This window comes from Aulonocara sp. 'chitande type north' Nkhata Bay, linkage group LG23 (genome assembly GCF_057382095.1).
Source record: "Aulonocara sp. 'chitande type north' Nkhata Bay isolate Kocher_YH1m ecotype deep benthic linkage group LG23, A_spYH_male_GT1.1, whole genome shotgun sequence".
Classification (NCBI taxonomy): Eukaryota; Metazoa; Chordata; class Actinopteri; order Cichliformes; family Cichlidae; genus Aulonocara; species Aulonocara sp. 'chitande type north' Nkhata Bay.
The window spans coordinates 10804485-10826821 of NC_141365.1; the positions used below are offsets into that span (position 1 = coordinate 10804485).

The 22337-nt window shown below is 39.8% G+C and overlaps 1 protein-coding gene across 2 annotated transcripts in view; it reads left to right on the forward strand.

Annotated features, from left to right (window-relative positions):
- The window catches only part of prdm5 (PR domain containing 5), a 42998-nt gene extending 21528 nt beyond the window's left edge, over nucleotides 1-21470 (forward strand). The window contains exons 14-16 of one of the 2 annotated variants that reach the window (XM_086283922.1): nucleotides 9109-9194; nucleotides 16093-16197; nucleotides 19759-21470. In XM_086283922.1, coding sequence (XP_086140048.1) covers nucleotides 9109-9194; nucleotides 16093-16197; nucleotides 19759-19923 — 356 coding nt within the window. In that variant the 3' untranslated portion in view covers nucleotides 19924-21470. The remainder of the gene's footprint in view (nucleotides 1-9108; nucleotides 9195-16092; nucleotides 16198-19758) is intronic. The other variant, XR_015127267.1, reaches the window with a different exon arrangement.
- Nucleotides 21471-22337: the final 867 nt, after the last annotated feature.

The window sequence follows — 22337 nt, forward strand, 5'->3', positions numbered from 1 at the left end:
TTGTGGAAGCCTGTTAGACTTTCTGTCCACCTGATGTATGTTTGAATTGCCATCCACAGACAAGCGTACCACGCTTTGTCAACAGCCCCCTTTGTATCTGTGTGTGCGTGCGCTGTGTTTGTGTGTTTGCGTACATGTGTATGTGCGAAGGACAAACCAACAGAAAGGGTGAATGTATACCAGTGTGGTCTGCAGCCCAGTCTGATCGTATTTATATAGAATAAACAAAAGAGAGGAATGCTGGGGGAGGGGTGGGAGCCTAGGGGACACCTAAAAGAAAGAAAGGAGGAAAGAGAGAAAAGACCACTCCAAGAAAGCATCTAGCCGGATGACCCTTGACCCCGACTAGCTGTAAATCTGTCCCCTCATTCTATAGGCCGGGTTTTTTGTTGTTGTTGTTATTTGTTGTGTTTTTGGGCAAAAGGGAAAAAAAAAAAAGCTCTGGTGAACAGTGTGAGTCGTTCCCTGAGCGACAACACTAACAAGAATCATCTTGTTCTCACACAGTGAAGAGTGATTTCACACAGCTCATGTAGCTCATCTGTGAATATATAGATAAAATGAGCCTGTTAGTGTAAGTACAGATCTCCACAACCGCTTTCTGTTCCATGGGTGATCTCCTATGAAGGCCACTAGCTGAGTTAGATGCCTGTAAATCGGCAGCTCCCCTGGATGGAAGGCGGGAAAGCTTGATCTTGTTTGTCTTTCCTGCTTCACAGGAACAAGACAGCATTGATTGTTTACCTGCTAAACACAGAGGACTTTGTAAGGATTCCTTGGAGATTTCCGTCCCGTATCACTTTACCATCAAACACTACGGAGCATTATGAGAGAAACAGGCGAATAACGAGGATAGAAAAAGTGTGAAATGGATTAAAGGGAAAATTGAAAGAAAATCAACCTGAGAGCATAAAATGTTTTGGAAGAGATGTAGCGCATATGTGACTTGGATTTAGTTTTAGTTTAATTTTGTTAGAACATCATGTTGGGCAAATTAGTTTTAGTGCCACAAAGACAGGCATCTTCTCACAGAGCACCCTTTATGAGATCACCCATAAAATGCGAGCTGTCAAAAAGCTGGATGAGGACGCTGTAGAAGTCTGTAGTCATGATGGATGTTTCTATCATTTTCTAAATTATTCTGTTTGGCCCTGTGATGGAGCGAATATGTTCTAATCCACATCACAGCTCAGTGAGAGCAGATTTTCCCACCACGTGTGCCATGAAGTGGTGAATAACCATAGTGGGGTCATGAAAATTATTTGTGCCAAGGGAAAATGTTGACAGAGCCCAGTGACTTGCTGTTATACTGACATCATAGGACATTTCAAGTTGGCAACGAGCAGTGTAAGCCCATGAGCTGCGTAACAACTAATTGGAGTGTCATTTTTAACCCTTTAACCCTTGTGTGGTGTTCGTATTTTTGTTACTCAGCCAGTGTTCATGGGTCTGGTGGACCCGCTAGAGTTTTGGCTTTCCAAATTAACACTATCAAACAATTTTATGTTAAATTACTCAACAGATGTTTACTTCATCCCAATTACAAGACATATGAACAGCAAACATGGTTAATTTTTTCCCTTTACCTTTGTTAGATCACATTTATGAATTAATGTGCTTCTCGTTTTTCTTTTATATAAAATGTTATAAATAAATCAGTTATAATCAAGTGGAGTGAGTGGAAAGACACAACACATTTACACGTGAAAAAATAATTAATTGTTTAATTTTTCTTTTGAAAAAAACTGAACACGGGTCTCACAGACCCGAACACCATACAAGGGTTAAAAATGACACTCCAACAGTCAGACTTTTGACACGTGCACTGGTCTCCAGTGTACCATTCCTTTTTGACCATAAAGGAAATTGTGTTGTAAAATTAAGTTCATAATCACCCACATAACCAACTAATTACAAGCACATTTTTAATTAAATTTAACAAGAAGAAAGAAGACAACAAAACATGAGCTTTAAAGCTGACCTGACTTTTCCACATTTTCTGTCATACATAGTGTGTGCTCAGTAAAAATGGCCAGTTTTAAATAGTGATGTCAGCTTATGTGCAAAGGATCCCCTGTGAGCTAAAACATGAGCCTTCAGGTGCTCTAAATGCTTGCCGTTTTGCTCTATTTGATGTCAATTAGTGGGATTTTTGGGGTACATTTTAAACAGCACCCGTGTGCTCAAGGTTCTGCGTAAGATTTTGGCTTGAATATGTACAAGATTTCAGAAGTTTCCATTCCCAATTAAGAGTGAGGAATGATGTTCTGCTTGCAGAAGCCATGCGATAGAGGTAGCCCATCCAAAGAAAGATGACCTAGGCTACGCCTATACTAATCTGGATAAATTTGAAAAAGGTGTTTTCGTCTAAAAATGCACCACGTCCACACTATCGTTTTCAGTCATTTCTGAAGAGTTTTTCATCCACACTGAAACGACTGAAAACACTTACTTTCCCCGCGGATGCATGAAACGTAAGATGATTCGACCTGCCTCATTTCAGTCTGCCGTTTATTTATGTTCCGGCTCTTTGAAACATCACGGCAAAATGTCGAGGAAAAGCACCGAGTTTTTTAAATAGACTGACAATGAGGTGGGGTTCTTGCTGCGAGTAACACAAGAGTACAAAGTTGCAAAAGCGAGTGAGAATATAGACTGGGAGACGTACCAAATACACTGAAATTAACATTCCGTCTTCTTTGAAGAAAAGCTATGAGGAGCATGTACAAACTGATATCAATCTTTAATAGGGCTGAGAAAAATGGGGGAAAAACAAAACAACTGCCGTACAATGCCGTCCGCCATCTTAGTTGAATTGGTCACATGACTGCATCATATGACTAAAATGCGTCATCGTTTTTGAAAGCCTCCGTTTTTCACAATCCACACTGCAACACGAAAACAGCTTTCAAATGTATCCACTTTTGGGAGCGTTTTCAAAAAGCTCAGTTTTCCTTGACCAAAAACGCCGTCTCAGTGTGGAAGGCCAAAACGGAGAGAAAAAGATGTGTTTTCAAACGAAAACGTATTAGTGTGGACATGTCTTTAAAGGGAGGTTGGCGTTTAGGAACGTTTATTGTTGCCGTTGTCACCCTTACAAATGCTGCAGCCAGTTTGTTATTTATCGCAGTTTCAATTATCTATCAGTGTAGGTGCCTAGAGATTCCCAGATTACATAGTTGGAAACATCCTGAGAATGTGAGGAGGAAAAAAAACTCGGAACAAACATGGAATAATCTTGCTTCCTGTTTCATCTTTCTCTTTTCCTATACCACTGCTGATGCAGAGATCTTTATCTTAGTTACAGACATTATAGTTTTCACATGCAACAACTAATGTGGTGACCACAAACAAGGATTTAAAGGGTGGCTGCAGCACGCCAGGGAACAGCAGAAGATAAATAAGGATTAATTTGAACTGAAAATCATGTAAAACTACTCTTGTTGTTGGAGCTATAAGTGAGCGCAATAAGTCCTGTTTAAATGAGATGGGATGCATCAACACCACTATGTGTCACCTAGCACGATTGGGTTAAAAGGAACACATTAGCCCTAAATACCCTTAGATTAATCAAGTACTGGAACAGAACAAGGTTAAGCACACAGAGAGACATTGGAGAGAAGATTACTCTAATCAGATTTCTAATTTAAGCATCATCTTGTACGGCTTAAAGAAAACAAATAGTCAAGTTATTTGTAAGAGAGGGATCTTTCTTAGAGCTCCTTTTCTTAAAAAAAAATATTTTCTGGTTGTGGTGCAGCTCGGTTCAGAGAACTAAGAAAAGCATCAAACCACCATAGCTGTCTTCATCTTTGTAGTTTTAGCTTTAATTTGTGTCATCTGGTTGGATAAATTAGATCTAAATAGATTAAATCACTGCCAGGCTTTGTGTGCGCACCGTCTGGTTATATGCATTTGTGTATGTTTTAATAATCCACATTAAAAATATGAAAATGATTCGCTAAACAGAAGCTTGACTTTAGCCCCTCATGCTGATAATAGATATTAATTAAGGCTTAAGTGACAAAACATCAATAACATTACATTTTTTCAGCTTACTGTAGCTTTTCTACTGTATGACTTATATCTATTTCCACAATCTGAGAGCCAGTAATCTAGTCTGCTAACTTAGTCTCTGGGGACAACTTTTAGGTTTTTGATATCAGTGGTCAAAGCTTCCTGTTTGACCTGTTGTTATAAATGTTGCTGTATTGTTATATTTAAATCATTGCCAGATAATAACCAATCAGTGTGCGGTTACATTTTGACAATCACAGTCCCTCTTTTGCTCACCGCACATATTGTGCGTCTCCATGCAACTTAATCGTGATTGGTCAGTAGAACTCACACTACAGGCTACAAATAGATACTTTGTATTCACAGGTGTGTATCTGCTTATGGAGATTACTCTTTTCATTAAGCACATTTACATACAAATAACCTGTTAATGTCATCATGTTTAACAGCTTGATGAACCCTGCCACGCCGACAATTTGAAAAGCCTGAGATCTCAGCCATGCAGGCCACCAGATAATCATTAGTGCCAAACACTGCATTCTAATATTAACAGGTTGTATACAGTAGATAATGTAAATACAGCTCTCTGTATATGGTTTCCACAGATGTAGAGCAAGGGCCAGTAAATGCTAGCATTTACTCAGAGGCGTGAGCTGCAGTTGTGTGCTCTGTATAACGTTGGTAAATCATTGCCACCTGAGTTTTGTAACATTTGTATAATTACACAGATGGCCGTGCCAGAAAACTAATATTCAATGTGCTTTTTTTAAACACTGGGTTGCTGTAATAGAGATTGCCCCCTGGCACAAGATAAGAAAGGCTCTGTTCTTTGTACAAATAAGTTTCTCAGCGAGACCACAAATTATATTAGAAGCAATACACATAGTAATACTATAATGTTTTAACTTATACTATCCATACTGCTGGCACAGCTTGGAGGTTACTAATTGTCTTGATCATGGTATCATTTTTTATAGTAATTATATGCAGCCCATATTTTGATGTTTTTAAAGCTACACGTTTCAGCTTGTAGCGGTCTCACGCCAGAACAGCTGCCCCTGAACTGACATCTGGCAGAACTCTGGAATCACTGAACCTATTTACGTACAGATGACTTTGTTTGTCTTGACTGTGGTCATGGTTACAATCTTGTAAAGCAAAATCACCATGTAGTGAATTATTGTTTGTCTCGATGATGAATAGTACGTCACTGTTGCATGGGTGTTGAGATGGTTAATTTGGATTGAGGGCTTGGTTTTGAGGTATGTCTGGATCAGATCTGCACCATGTGTGGCGAGGCTCGGGCACGGACTCGTCTCGATAGAGGTACCTTGGTATGGTACTTTGAGCGAATTGTTTGAGGAAGTGGTGAAAACTTCTGAGCCCTTTGCTATAATGGAAAGGTCAAGTGTAAAAGTTGTTGGACGTTCCTATGGCTCATCAAAGGCAATCTCTTATCATCTTTAACACACTGATATCACGTTACCTCCCTGGCCCCTGTCGGCATGTGGCACAGAGCGGAGAGAAGGACAGCGGAGGGCCACTGTCTCCCCCAAACTGGAGGAAGCCAGGAATTAATTTCTGATGGACAGCGCTAATGTCTTTCAGACTGGAGCCCCGAAGCTACAAAGCATTCTCCATAACACGAACGCCGTGCGGCAGGCAAAACGACAAAGCCGACCATCTGCTAACCAGATACACGGCCGTATGCGCACACATATACAACGCACGAGGGGTGCCAAACGGATCGATTAGCAGACAAGGAGTGTGAGGGCCACAGCAGGGGGCTGGGGGAGACACCCAGGGTCAAAGAGATGGTGTACTGTTTCAGCACATGCTAAATCAGTTACCATCTCCACACACATAAAGCCCTGGCTCAGTGCTGCAGCCACCCCTCATAATCCCCAAACAATCTGGCTCAATCTGGAGAATAAGTGGAGGGTTTCTAGTTACAGTAACACTCGGCAGAACAGACGCTGAATAATAGAGACCAATGTTCCAAAGTTACTGCTTTGGTTTCCAAGTAGCATTTGTTTATTTCCTGTTCCGCTAAGAGATTGAGGGGTTCTTGTTTTAGTCCAATCAGACTGAAACCCTGGAAAAGCCTTGACTGTTGAACAGAACTGATTTTGAGTAGGGTGTTTGAAGAGACCATATTTATTACTGACCTCTTTTTAAAATATTGGATACCATCAATTAATCTGTTTGTAGTTTCTTGATGAAACACACATGTTCAGAACCAAACAATGTATAGGTTAAGTAGGTGAATTGGTATGCACTTGTAGCAACGCTCAGTGTTAGCAGGGTGTGGTTGTCTGTGCTGTATATTTGCTGACAATAGCCAGCTCCTGGGAGGGATGTGATCCAAGCTGCAGAGTACACTAGCACTCTGTGCTCTGGTGCTATTAGCACACTAATGCCTTCCCCAGGACTCCCCAAGGCTAGCGCTGGGCCTTAACCTGATACCACACATGCTACATAAGACATAGGGTTTGTCTGAAAACACATCTGGGATTCAGATTTTCCTGTTTGTCAACAAAAGGCCTCCTAGAGGCTGAAATTGCTCAGAAGGGGATTTTGGGACAGAATGCCGAGCTGCCCTCGTGCACATGTTTCAGTACGTGTAATCAGTTCACATATGTCACGTAAATCCTTTGCACACCAACCTGAGGTTACACGTTGTATTACTAGAGCGCTCTTCCTCATGCCTCTTTAAAGCTGTCTTGCGGATGGGTGGGTGGGGTTATGGTGTGTTTAGAGCCCAATTTGTATGTTTTGCACATGACAGCTGCTGTAGCTTTAATGTTGAAAGATGCAGGCTTTGTAGGATGTGTTAAGAATAAAGCCCTCGACCTTCTGTTTTTGTAACTTAGTCTTTAGAAAATAATATAAAAAAATTGCCATACCTTGCCCAAGCTTTCATTGTTGAAACAGAGATGGACCTAATGGTAGAAACAGAAGCACAAAATCACCCCAACACAGTCCTGTTTATAGCGGTAGGATAATATTACTCGTCTATTCCCGAGATGGATTTTCTGATTTAATAAGCATCTCTGCATTTTGAATCCCACGGAAACACGGCTAATTAACCTTATTACTTAAAGGGGTAAAACATCTCCCCCATCAATAAAATTCCTTGCTTGCCTGTTCAACAATTATTCACTAAAGAGAGATTACTGTGAAGCTGATAAGAAATTAGATGCTTGTAGTGAAGAAATGAACAACAAATGTGTAGCTTTAGGTATCTGTTTTTGATAGCGTTTCATTAAATAGTACTGTGAGCACTTGCGGGCAGAAATATATATATATATATATATATATATATATATATATATATATATATATATATATATATATATATATATATGTATATAAATTCAGCCAAGTTTCACATGGAGAAAAAAAATCCTGATCACTGTGATTTCCTGATGTATCTGTTTTCTAGACATAGGGGTGAATTTAATGTTTAGTTTGCAGAGTATGAATTAAATTAGGCAATAATGGAACCTGCATTTTTTGTCAGTTTTTGTACTGTATTATCCTGTCAGAATCTTTAATTTCAGCACAGTCCTATAGGTTACCTCATATCCCTTCTATAGATTAGAAATCCATTCTGTGACTCTTATCTGACCCGTCGATCAGTGCAAGGTAAACAGATCCATGTGTCAGTGAACCGTTTGACTGACAGCTTGTCACTTTCTCTTTGTCATCAGCGGTGTGTGCTCAGATAGGATCTGCAGGAGGTTGGCTTAAATGTTTTTGATCCAACCAAGAGAAGCCACATTGCCTGTGATGTGCTCCTAAATGGTTGGCCAGTTGAAGCTAAGATAGCGAGCCAACACAAGCTTTAGCTCTGCAGTAGAAAGACAGTGTGCATCACAATGAATGAGAAGTTCTTCACCAGTAACCAGGTCAAATTTGTATTGGGGCAGGACAAAAACACAGTTTACTGAATAGGACAAAGGCAGCAGAATATATGAATAAGCAGGGGTAGTTTTAGACATCAAACCCAGCGTCGAGAAATGGTCAGAATGGGGAAAAAGTGATTTAAATGATTTTAACCTCCTAGGACCTGGCATTGACAAATGTGGACATCACATTTTGGGATGTCTAGACCAAAATACTAAATTTTGCTCTACAACGGCCTGATATCCACTTACGAGGACATTTTACTGCCACTGTTCTATTGAAATTTCAAATGAATGTCCTCTTATGTGGATCTCATTTTTCTCAGAGACAAAAATCAGGTAAAAAAAAAAAATTCTGGAAATTCTTTGTTTTTACATTCATCAGGTCCCAAACAGCCCAAATAGCAAAGAGAATTAAAAAATGCATGCCATGTAAGAGTTGGGGTCTTAGGAGGTTAAACATGACATGGCTGTTTGGTGTCTGAGTATTTCAGAATCTGCTGATCTACTACGAATTTTACTGTAAATCATCTTTAGGGTTTACAGAGAATAGTCTAAAAAAGACTAAATCTCTGGGTGAAAATGCCTTCTTGATGTCAGAGGTCAGAGGAAGAATGGTTAGACTGCTTTTAGCTAATAGCCAGGCAACAGCAACTGAAATAACCACATGTTACAATCAAGGTATGCAGAAGAGCTTCAAATAAACAGCATATTTAACCTAGACGCACATGAGCTACAGCATGAGAAGACAACACCTGGTGCTACTCTACTCCTGTCAGCTAAAATCAATCACAAGTTAGGCAAATGAACCTGTCGATATCTGATGACTCCACTGTAGTTTTCACAGTTTCCAAAGCCATCCACTGGGCCAGATTAGTCACATGTTTGATGGTCCCAATTAAAGGCTGTACACAAAGTAGTTACTTTCATGCCATTTATTTGCATGTGCAAGAACTAACTGCACTAGTTCTTGCACTGATGGTAGCTGTATCTCCCGACCTCTGTGCTGCTAGCGCTAGCCTTAAAGTGAGCAGCATACGTGTTCTTTCATATTTTCTTTGTGGGGTTCTTTACAAGTGATGCCTTACTGATATACGTACGAGTTTCAAAAACTGTTTACTCCTCTGTGATGCCATATCAAATTCATATACATATATGATGTATTATGGTGTTCCTTTCCTAGGTGAGCGCCCATATCAGTGTCCTTACTGTGACAAAGCATTTAGCAAGAACGATGGCCTGAAGATGCACATCCGCACACACACTCGTGTAAGTTTTTCCATTTCTTACTGAATTTTTCTTTCCTGTCTTTCCTAGTTTTGTATTGTTCGTTAATACTAACCATTGTACACGAAATGAAGCTGTTATACTCTTGGCTGTCACAGACAAAAGCTGACTGTTATGGATGAATTATGGCGATGCCCAAAGAGCGGTTTCCAGACCTTTACCTTGTTTGCGTGTATTGTTTTGCCTTTTGTAGTATTTTTATGACTAATTTATGGCTGGCACAAACAAAAGATGTCCTTCTTTATATGTCCCATCCCACATTTTGAGACAATCCCCCCCAATTTTCTCAAATGTGGGACATTCTATAGCACATGCACTTTTCTAAAGTCTGGCTTTTAAGATAAGATAAGATAAGATAAGATAAGATAACCTTTATTAGTCCCACACGTGGGAAATTTGTTTTGTCACAGCAGGAAGTGGACAGTGCAAAAGTTATGACGCAAAAATTAGAATACAATAAGAATAAATACAGTACACAGCTGTACAGAATAGAATAAAATAATATACTATATACAGTAGAATAAAATAGAATAAAAATATACAATAAGATAACCTATTTACCTATAAAGGGAAAGCTTTTTACCCCTCAGCTGTCACCCTGTTGGGCAAAAAACAACATAGAAGTTTTAAATTGATACCTTAGGTGTATCAGCTAAAAATGTTAGACATGTTTGAATCTCAATGAACTCAACTTTAAGGTCAGATACAAAGTCTCCTCAAAATCTTGTGAATGCAGCATCTCGAGAAGGAAGTGACCTTGAATTTGGAAGTTTATACTATAGGTGCATCTACTAGGAGGCTGAGGGGTACTACAGACTGCCAGTACTTTTATTATAGTCAGAAAGTTAGTCTGTCTAATGCCACCAAGGAAATGTCCAAATAACCAAAAAAGCTGTGCAGATTTTGTTGAATATCATGGAAACAACAAGTTATTTTTCAGTTTTACACAAGGGAAAGCACTGTGTGAGGAGACTCGGCATATGTGTGTCATAATTGGATAAAATTCTTAGATATGGCTCAAAAAAGGTGTGTCAGTCTATGGATACTTTCACACTGAAACCCAAAAGTGTTATTAAACAGAAAAGCAGCAATAATATATTTGGACTGTCTGGTAAAATGGACAACTTATTGGTTTTTTTAGGTTAGATATGAACATTTCAGACTCTTTCAGCCTTGTTGACGTGTCCAACTTTGTCCCACACAAACAGGGTTTGACGAACATTTTAGTTTGTAGGATCTGGTCACCCTAGATTGTGCAGTTTTATCAGCCTGTTATCAAGTAGTTGATATGTGTGCGTGTGAGTTGTACCTGCATAGTTGATGAATGCAGCTTGCTAACCAAGTTAGCTAGCGGTAAATGATAAATTAGCATTCTAGCCTATAAGGTAACTTAAGTCCAAAACAAAATAAAACCAACATGGCAGCAACCGAATGTTAATTCTGAGAAGCCACCATCTCTATGCCTACCTTTTATACCGTCTATATTTAGTGATACAGTGGAACCCCGACTTATGAATACCCCATTTCCATTTAATGAAAAATTCAAGTTACGAAGGCACTTAACAGCAATATTTCTGCCCGTGTTACGGCAAAATGCCCACGTAACGAAATCCGCTGGCTCTGATTGGCTGAGCCCAGAATGCCTTCCGAATCATGTGACAACCCCTTGGCTTTCGTACTTGCGCTTCGCTGTTCCACTTGAACGAAGTATTGTTGTTTCAGTTAGCAATTAGCCTATAGCCTATCGTTCACTCAAAAGGAGCGATGGGTGCTTCGACTTACAAAAGACCCTCGGGAACGATTTAATTTCGTAAGTCGGGGTTCCACTGTAGTTTTGAAACAGTGGTCGTTTGTCTCAAAGTTGGCCAGAGAAAAATTTCCATGAAAAAGCTGCACTTGGTTGGCCTAGTTAGCACTTGCTGTATATTTTAGTGCTACATCCCAGAGCAAATCTTTTGCCCAACTTCAGAGTTGTGTGGCTCCACGTCCGGCCATCAGACACCTTAACATTCTTTCTTTGCTAGATTTTGGCTACGTTCACACTGCAGGTCTTAATGCTCAATTCCGATTTTTTGATCAAGTCTGATTTTTTTTGTCTGCTTGTTCACACTACAAATAAAATGCGACAGCAAACGCGCTCTAGTGTGAACGCTCAAAGCGGCCCGCATGCGCAAAAGAAGACGTCACTCACAACGCGCTCTGTTTAGACCCAGAGCAAACAGTATTATTTAACTGATGGCCCTTAATATAAAGACTTTGGACTTTACGTTTCCCAATTTTTGCTTTAAGTTATTTTGTTATTTACATAATAATGTAAATAACCTAATAATTATCCTTATTGCTGTTTTAGAGAGGAGCGGTGCTTCAAAGGATAGTTGGTGATTTCTGTCAGAATCTGCAGATTATACAGTACAAATAAAATGTTCACGTTGTCTTCCCAACAGTTTCACTAACATCTACACGGGATGGCCAGGAAAGGTTCACGATGTCTTCTCCGGCGCTGATAATTAGCGTCTGTCTTGTGTCAGTGACGTAAAAGACGGATTTAATGCGACATAACCATTCAAACAGCGGTCGCTTTCTAAAACATCGGATATGTATCGGATTCAGTACCGCATACGAAAGTGACCCAGATCGGATTTGAAAATATCGGATTTGTGCCGTTCACACTGTCACACCATGATCGGATATGGGTCGCATAGGATCAAAAAAATCGGATTTGATGCGCTTTCGCCTGCAGTGTGAACGTAGCCTTTGTCAGGCCATTGTCTGCTGCCAGTTAACGCATAATTACACCTCTGTCAGTGGTTTGCCATTCTCCAGAAGACATAATCTTTGCTTGTCTGTCTGTGAGGTTTTTTTTAGGTTCACTGATATTATTAACAAGCCAACCAGGTGGCTGGTACTATTCTTTTTGACCTCAAAAAGTAAATAGATCAGCATATGTGATGTCTGCTTAATAGACATTTGACCTGCCATGCATAATTCAGACGGATTAGATAAAGGATGATAAGACAGTGAATAGGTGCAGACACAGAAAGAGTGAATGGGATGCCGGCTCTGTTCCACGGTTACCTTGAGCGCACACTTTGGGTTTTTCTTTTGTGTACCACTGTGTAAAGTGCAACGTTTGCATGAAGAATGAATTAACTCTCACACACCTTGCCTAATGCAAGATAGTGTGAGAACTCCGTGTCTAACATATGTGACTTTCCCAGTAAATTTAATTATAAGGCAATAACCACCAGTTTCATAATTTGTCCAGTAAGGCCTATGGATAAAAAGGCAGCAGTGGTGTAGTGAAGACAGGAGAGAGAATTGGAAAAATAATGCTTGCACTTTGCTTTGAACACATTCAGAGATTTTTTTTTTACTTCATTATAAACAGACACAGCTGTTTGAGGATGTAGAAAATTCATAACAAGCATTTGTTTTATGGTGTGAACATGTAATTGCAAAATGAGGCCATGTTTGGGATGGAGAAAAGAAAAGGTAGGCTTCCCTCTAAATGTCATGAGGTCATTTCCTGTGCTGGGACACGGCTCATTTTCCTGCGTCATTTCTCAACCCACTAAAGTTCTCTGCCAAAGCGACACTTTCCATGCGCTCTTTGTAACCATCTGGATGTGTGCGTTAGTGTCACTTTTGACGAATGAGACCTAATATGCGTTTCATCATAGACTTCCATCATCAGTTTATACAACTCTGACTGTGACAATCGAAGCCTGTCAGCATAGTTAATTTCAAAGATTTGTTCTTCTTTAATGCTGTCCAGAGCACATCGCTCTGTTACACTGTGCCGATAATGAAGGTAACCTGCCCAGGTTGCTGTGACTCCGTAAGAACATGCAGGTATGATTTTGTAGCGTGCAGCTGATTAAACTGACTGATGTTTTGTTCCCAGCGTCCCAGATCTGCCTTCGCTCACAGCGCTCGGAGAAATGGGCTGAACAGTTACACACAGCAGAGGCAGATGAAGTCACTGTTGAGAAAAATTAATGTCATTTGGCTGAAAGTGCTGCAGCTCACTGTTAATGTACAGATGATGTGAGATGGATGTGACTGGAGATTGTGTGATTTGTGTTTATACCGCAAACCACATCATCTGCAAACCAAAATGGAACACGTCTGATGACGATATTTTGGAAGTTAAAGGATTTTTAAAACAATTTTGATCTTCAATGAAAACTGATATGGCTGTTTGTTCTGTGGTTACAGAAACACTAGCCAGTCATCTTTCAGCCATATGGAATAGAATTTCCAATTCCCCAGTTTCCTATTTTCTAAATGCTAATGCTTTATATGTAAGTTTAATAAGACTAATGTGTCACACTAAGGTTTACTCATGAAATTAGCCCCTTTCACTTTTTCCCAAAAGGCAAAAGCTTTACCTGATTCATGCGTGAGTCTCAGAGGTGATCTATTATGCCTTTCTTTAGTTTCTGTTAATATGTATTTTGCCAGTGTGGATGCTCATACTAAACATGGCCAAGTTTCAAAAAGTGAGGTCTGTAAATGTACAGTTAATTAATGTGAGAAATACAGTACATTAAAAAAATAGATAGAATTAAAAATGAATAAAATTAAATGGAGTTGAGTTAAAACTGTTTGTTTAAGATAGCGGATGACCTGAGTGGGTGCATCAAGCTCAATTAGTCATTCATTCATACACGCATTCATCCATCCACTAACAGTGCCGGTCTCAACCTTTCTCTCCTTGGACATCTCCTCCAGCTCATCCAGGAGCTACACTCAGGCACTCTCAAGCCAGCTAAGAGATATAATTTCTCCAGCGTGTCCTGGTTCTGAATTATTTATCTTTCGGATTCATCTTCCATTCAAAAGATAAATAAAGAATAACTTTAATAATTAATCATGCAAAGCTACTCTAGTAGAGATCAAGAAAAAGCTAGAGCTATGCTTGTCATTTTGATAATGTCACCACCTTTATAATTAAAACAATTTTAAGTTAAACCACAAAATGAACGATGTTGAATACATTCAGTTTCTCCTTGTTTTCTGGGCAACATCTTAATCAAGTCAGTTTTTGCACATTAACTCAAAGCTGACACTGCACCTTTGCAAATTTTTTGGACCGACTAATATTGATTAAAGCCATAATATCATAAAGACCTGGGTGAGATTTCTTGTTTTTGGTATTTCACTGTGAACCACAATAATACAATCTTGTTGTGGTTCTAGACAAAAAAGGACAGCGCATGTTTGCACAAAAGAACACGGCACTCCATCCAGTATTTGTTAAGATATTCCGTTCTCGATCAAAGGAGAGAAAAAAAACAACCAAGCAGACAGACTGGCAGACTGACACAGCCTGGAGCCGTGCTGCTAGCATGTCTGAAAACCATTCAAACCTACAATGGGCTGTTTGTTGATATCTGGTTGGAGCCTGAAGCCTAATAGAGTACAACAACGTGCCGTTGGCATGCTGCTTTACAAATACCAGCTTTTCAAATGTCATACGAGAAGATGTGCTCTGTCGGAGTAATTAAACGAGACTCCATCCTTGCATGTATAGATGTGCACATTTTTGGAGAGTGGTCAGATCCAGAAGAATGGCCAGGTCAGATGTCAAAGGGGGAACAGCTGCTGAACAATGAAGGCCACCAGGTACAGATGTTCAATGTTACCGGGGTCGTAGTGATGCATTCTGGGTACACCACATCACCTAAGTCCATCCATGTGTTTCGGGACCTTTGAACACTGACCTTTTCAGTCTTTCATAGAAGAACCCTCCTCCCCTGATGGAAAAAGAAGTGAACTTGTTATGGCTGCAGGTTTAAGTGGAAATTTGCATCACACTGATCAAGACAGAGTTTGTTTCCTTGAGACGGCGGTCTCTTGCCCACACACACACACACACACACACACACACACACACACACACACACACACACACACACACACACACACACAGATCCAGCTTTATCGTCCCTTTTATTCAGTCACATTCACACAAACTGTTGCATACTTAAAGCCGCTCATGCAGTGGACCTGATCTTTACCTCCTTTTGTGTCCTGTGTCATTGGGCGCTCCTTGCCCCGCCCACATGATAGTGCCTTTCCCAGGACCCTAACTTCCTGCATTCACCCTGTTCCCATGACAACTAAGCTTTAAATGGGTAGAGTCGCTGCTATCAGCCAGACTCGTCAAAAACAGCTTTCCAAAGAGTGACACTGGGAAACAGCTCCTCGCTATCTACATGCGTCTTACTTCTCTTCAAGTCTTTTAGGTGTCACCGCCGTTTCCCCTCGAAGTGGGGAGCACACGCCTACCGTTCGACTGTACATACACACACAGGCATACTTGGGAGATTTTTGTGAACACACCCACTGTGATATAGCAGCTTTGACTGACAGTGAGACAGGCCTCCGAAAGGCATAGAGGAAATGTTCTTCGGTAAACCGATGAGGTGTGGAGACGCAGGAGTGATATTCTACAGCCCCAGAGTGCCAGTGCACTGATACGCGTTCAAAGAGATTTGCTCTCCTTTGTTTTCCTTTCTCTTTTGAGGAATCCATGTGTTTTTGATGGCCTCTATGGTGCTCATTTCCTCTCTACTGCAGGCACTGTACAATCTTTCATTTCATATCTTCATAAACGCACAGGGAGACCGCTGTGGTGTGAAGTGAGAAAACATCAGTGCGTGAAGGTGAATGTATGTGTTTCCACATCTTATTGTGTTTTCCACTGTGCTGTGCATGCCTGTTTGTACATATGTCTGTCATTACACTTTTCCCTCCAGATTTTGTCCATATGTGACCAAAGCTGGTGAATTATTGTTTAATGTATTTTTCTGCTGTACACTGACAGACAAAGTGCCCTCTTTAAATTTGTGCCTTTGTGTGTTTTTCACTGCAGGAGAAGCCGTATAAATGCAGCGAGTGCAACAAGGCCTTCAGTCAGAAACGAGGACTGGACGAGCACATGAGGACTCACACAGGAGAGAAGCCTTTTCAATGTGATGTGAGTGCGCAGCTCTGTGGAACACTGCAACTGCCTAAAATATATAAATTGACTCAGTAAATTAATTATAGCTATAAATGTGCCTAAAGAATTAAAAGAAAAATAAATTCAACTAATTATTCATCATTTATTTCAACTTTGTGTCTATTGGTTGACTGATGCGAGCATCACAACAGAAATGGAAAATTAATAAAAATAAATACAAAGGAAATTTACTCAAAAAGAAAATAAATGGGGGAGTTATTACAACATTTATTTTCCCAAAAAACAAGTTAAACCAGAAATATCAATTTATGTCATATCTAATTCTTAATTTAATTACATTTTAAACAATTTATTGGTCTTTTTAAAAAATTTGGCGGTTTTGGTCCTCCGTACCATCAACCACTGTCTGTTCTTTCTTGTTTTGCTGGCATAGGGCCAGATGTGTGGAAGAGTTGGGGCTCAGTTAGAGGCAGATAGCGATCTTTCTTCTTTAGAGGGGCCCAGTGGGCTGATTCACATAAACACATTTAGAGGATCAGAGGGAGAAATTACTCTCTGCTTATAATGCTGCAGGAGTAATAATTATTCTCAGAGATTGAGGAGAGAACACGCGACAGAATTTGTTTTTAGTGTTTGGAAAAATTTTCTCCCTGCTTTTGTTTTTGTCCAATTTTGTGTTTTCTGTTTTTCATTTATAAAGCCACAACTGTCCTGGAAGTTGAACTCGCCGAACTATGGTGCTGGCTAAACAATACAGGGGTCTGGGTTGCAGGACACCTTTAAACATTATTAACATTGCGATTGCTTTTTTATTCCCAAGCAACGGTTTACAGACTTTGAAAAGAAAGTTATTTTGTTGGAGCTTTTTCTGTTGATTTGACCTGGTCACAGAGACACTCATTCATGTAAGCCGCTTCTGCTAGTCATAACAGTCCAATCTGTACACACAGATGCTACACATATTTTTTTGGTTTAGTGTGACTAACACTTTCCAAGAACATCATTATCTCTCATGTCTATCGTGAATAAATATACATAAGTCTCTTTGAAATCACAGAAAAAGAGATGTTATTTATAACTTGCCTAATAATTGTGAGGTTTTCAAGGGATTTCAGTATGAAAAGCAGTTACTGTTTCTTGTTTATTCGTCAGTACACAACAAACAGGAGCTGAAAATGCCTTTTTTCAAAATTAGGAATGTAACTCTGAAAGCGAAATCATGACACAAATCTTCACCGACTCATCAAGCAGGTCCATTTTCCCATGTGACAACTCCCTTAACTCCCTATTTTCTTTGCTTTCATTACCTTCATATTACCTTCACAATGGAGCCATCAATATGACATTGATGTATTAAAAAGTGCAGCAACTTGGTACATAAATATAAACATACATAAAACAGTAAGAGGATTAGGTGACAGAGACATATCAGTAGGATCATGTGACAGCCACGGCAGAGAAACAAAGGGGTTGCGTCACTGCTTCAGCAAGCGTCAGCAAATCATTCATCCATCCATCCACAGTTGTGGTCTGAAGTTTCCATACACTCATCACGAGCCTGAATGTCATGTTAATTTGGGGCTTTTAATGACTTCTTTGAACTGTGCTTTCTCCAGGGTGGAATGATTATACAGAATATATTATTAATTACTAAAAAACAAATTTGAATTTATTGGGGATTTTAATTAATCCACACAGGGTCAAAAGTATAGATACACACTGCAATATATACATACATCCCCCCTAATATTTGGTTAAATGCCCTTTAGCAAGACAGTTTTGTTAGCCATTAACAAACTTCTGGCAGAATTTTGGTTGGATATTTGACCACTAAGTCATTTAAGCTGGCTGTATCCTGGGTGAATTTGGTGGTGGTCAGCGGCAGAGGCCTGTCTGACCCCCACCTGCCAAAAATGGCTACAGGGATATGAAATGAGAAACAGTAAGAATTAGTAACCTGCATTATATAATAAAGATAAACCATGGCATGTTTTCATGTTGCTTACACTAGTTTTCCATGTGGAGTTGATAATGCATATTTAAATCATTCTAGTCTTGTGAAATATGAATGTTTATTTCTTATGCAAATTTATTTTAGCCTAAAGTTCAACAAAAACATGGCCTGTTACAGTAGACCCTAAAAATGCTACCATTGGGCTCAAGTTGAAGCAAATATTGAGCAAACTTATGCTATGTATAAAGAAAATAAAACAACACAATCACAGGAAATACAGGAAAAAGCTCAACACTAAGAAATAAGGTGAGTGATCTAACTAAAAAGAGACACTGACTAAAACTGCTACAAAACCAAAACTATGATAATAATACGACTCGCATGGATTTTCCCTGTGCTGAAAGTCTTCAAGGCAAAAGCTCTGAAGATTTCAAACTGATGCAACTTCTGTTATCCCGTTTTTGTTGACTTTTGATGTGGACGCTGAAGTCACGCAGAGTACTTTAAGCTCGTAACTGTAGATTCCAAGCATGTCTTATTCAAACAAAGCTTAAAGCACCAGTCTGGATTCCTAAATTATCATTTGAGCTTTAACACGCCACTAATCCTCTATCCACAAGATCATTGAATTCTAAAACAGCATATGCGCCCATATTCACTGAGAATCATCTACAGTTGTCGTTTGAGGACACACAATCAGTATCCCATTCATCTCCGGTGAAGCATCACTGGAACGTGTCTCTCGGCAACATCAAGCGTTCATCTGGATCCTTTTTCCCAGCTTTGGAAGAAATAATTCAACATATAAACTATTAGAAATAATAGAAATAACATGTGGATTTTATTTTGGGGTGGATTTTGAGTCAGACAAAGAGATCACACAGTCCCAGGAACATTTTCCAGACGAGCTGGAGGGGTTCTGAATGCAGCGTCTGTCAAACCAGCATTAAAATGTTGTCGAAGCATCAAGCAACATCTGGGATACCATGAGAAGTGGAGGCCCCTCTCTCTCTCTCGCTCTCATCAGCTGCTGTCCTTCTTTCACTTTGCAAAATTGAAAATATTTTTCCTGACACAGCAGCAGATTTATAGATTGCTGGAGCAACATAAATGACAACATGATAGCGCATCAATGAAAATGTGGAAGTCCACCTGATAAACTATTGGAATGGTATCATGTGATGGTTCTGCTGTTTTCATTCATAGCTTCTATATTTGCCGTTCACCCACAGATGTAAGCTGTCTGTGAGATTTTCTGAATGTAATTCATAGCGCTGACGTTCTTCGCAGATGGAGCGAGGAGGACACATGCTGCGATTCTCCAAGCTGTATGTTAAACTGCAGCTGAACGCCAGCCATTGGCGGATTATCCTGATTGATAGAGGGCCCTGAAGTCATTTGTACAGTGTAAAATGCCTCATTTAAGATGGATGTTAAGTTACGTGCATCCCCCCTCCCCCTGCTACCAGTGTGGAGAAAAGAGACGTTTCTGTTGCCAAGTGCGTGTCCCATTTTTGTTGCACCGAGGCTCTACAGTGAGCAGATATTGCCAGATTTAAATAAAGTGTGTTTAAATAGTGTAATTATGACTCCTATAATCCTCTATTTGTTGTTTTCTGTAGGTCTGCGACCTTTCATTCAGCTTGAAGAAGATGCTCAGCAGGCACAAGCTGACGCACAACCCCAACCGACCGATGGCAGAGTGCCAGCTGTGCCACAAGAAGTTCACCAGGAACGACTACCTCAAAGTCCATATGGAGAATGTCCACGGGGAAACGGAGAGTTAGAGCCAATTAAGGAAGCACTGGCTAAAAACGAGATCTTATTCTTCAGATAAACTTAAGTCTTGTGCTCTAAGATGATATGCAGATAGAAAGATAGCAGAAATGTTGCTAATAATGATACATGCATGTAGGACATGGAAAAGATTAAGGCGAGTATTTCAAAATTGAAACACTGACTGTGTATTTGTACTTTCTTTCGGTCATACTGTTTCCATATTGTTTTTGGAGATCTGAACAAACAGAATCCCAGATATGTTTGATCTGCCTCCGGAGCCTCTGTGTCTGCTCCAGTCTTTCTGAACTCTAACCAGTGTTACTGTACATACTGCCACAACATGACCCATTCCACTGTTCTCTGAATACCTTACTGTACAGTTGTGGCCAGTTGCCAAATGATGAAGACAAGTTGTGACCAAAAACTTTTCTGTGCACTTTAGTTTTATCTGTACACTTTCTACATATTTTCCTGTCGGGAGGCTAAACCCTTTTGTTCAGGAGGCAAAACAAAGCATGGGTCTCAAGGGCAGAAAAATAAAGCCAGCGAAGTGACAAAAACTGCAGGCCTCGGCTAAAATTGTTTAGCTAAATGGAGCCACTAAACTAGATTCTGACCATATTTGTGGTGTTGGTGCTGTTTTGAGTATTTGAATACATTTATCTGACAAATTTCACAGCCTGGTCTGTGGCAGAGAAGTGTATTTCACTTTTGGTGAGTAAAATCTAGTAGTTTATTAATTATCGATATCCATAATCTATGGATTTGAATGTCAACTTAACACTTTAGTCTTTCACCCAAATATTGTCGTTTTTGGCTCCAAAAAATAACAAACTCTAGTAGCCATAATGGTGAATTACAGGCCTTAAAACAGGACAATGATTGGTGTCAAGATGTCCATGTCAGTTGTTTTTTATGCAGACTTTCTATTGAGCTTTATGGTGCCTATAGCAACACAGAGCACAGGCCAGAAGTCTTATTTAAATTAATAAACACAAAAAATTCATTCATTCACTTCATGTTTTACTGATTTAAATGGAAGATTATATGTAAAGATGAAAATACAAGGCACGGGTCCAAACCTGTTCAGATGTACTGTACTTTTTAGAAGCATGCTATAGCATTATGAGTTCTGAAAATGCCTAGAAAATCTGAAATAGGTCCTAAATAGTTTTTACACAATAGCTGTAAACATATTGCTATTGCATCTTTCTTGAAATCTGTTTTTGGATGAATGTGTTGGGTGTGACCTTCATCTTTACCTTGAGGAATGGGTTGAGCAGTTCCTTCGTTTCCCACACCTTGTTGTATGAAAACCAGCGGTGCTTAAAGCCTGTTAGCATACCCGTGTCACAGATTCTGGACAAATGTTTCCCAAATCTGGGGCAAATAAAAAATGCAAAGTACTGTTTCTGTTGATTCTGGTAATGATTTGTAGAGTATGGTTTCATATAAATGTCCCAAGGGTTTTGTGCCTTAAAATATGTGTTTACATTGTTCTTTTTTAAATCATTGTTCAAACCAGAACTTCATGCATTTCAATAAAAGTGCACTTCTTTTCTGTTTTTTCCATCTACTTCCATTTGCTCCTTCAATTACTCCCCATTTGATTAATGCCCATTTTCCAGCAGTTTATTCTGAGACTGTGAATTGTCACTTCACACCTTTGTATTTTAAAATGTATAAAACCTCATCACCTATGAAACATCCATTTCCTCTACTCTTTGTAATTATGTGTTTGTAGATTGTTGACATTAAGGTGGGGGTGGGTACAAGGAAAAAGAGGCTTTGAGAGTTGATTAAAAGTGTTCAGTTCTCGTTGTTAATCTATCCCCTATTCTTAGGTTGGCAGTCTGCTGGGAGTGAAGGCTAATTAAGCCTTTTTTTTTTTCCCTTTCTGAAGCCACAGTCACCACTTGCCTGATCTGTAAAACCACACACTAAAGAGTGCCTCTGATGGTTTCTCTCTGTGGATGTAGGGACTCTTTCTCACATCTGTCCTTGTGCAGAGGCTATCTGGTATCCCAGGATATGACTGTGAGAATCGTACTGAAGCGGGAGAGCTGTGTGTCTTATTCAAACTTGGTAAATCTTGCCACATGTGCCTTTGGCTTCCTGAAATCATACAAATGTTGCAGTATGCTGCAGTAAACTTCACATTTTAGCTCATGTGCATTTTTTTTAAAACTATTAACTAATTCCAGGTATTTGTGTTTAGTTACATTTTAGCTCCCCTGCACATAAATATAAACTTGCAGGGTGTCTCTGAGCTCCTGACATGCTTCGAGGGGAGCATGGTTAGTGAGGATTCTCAGATCACATGTGGCCGGGTTAACTGGCTTTCCCTCTGGAGTTTGGTTCACCACATGGGCATGCAGGGCATGGCCTGAGCCGCCCGGCCACGCTGAGGCCCACGCTCTCC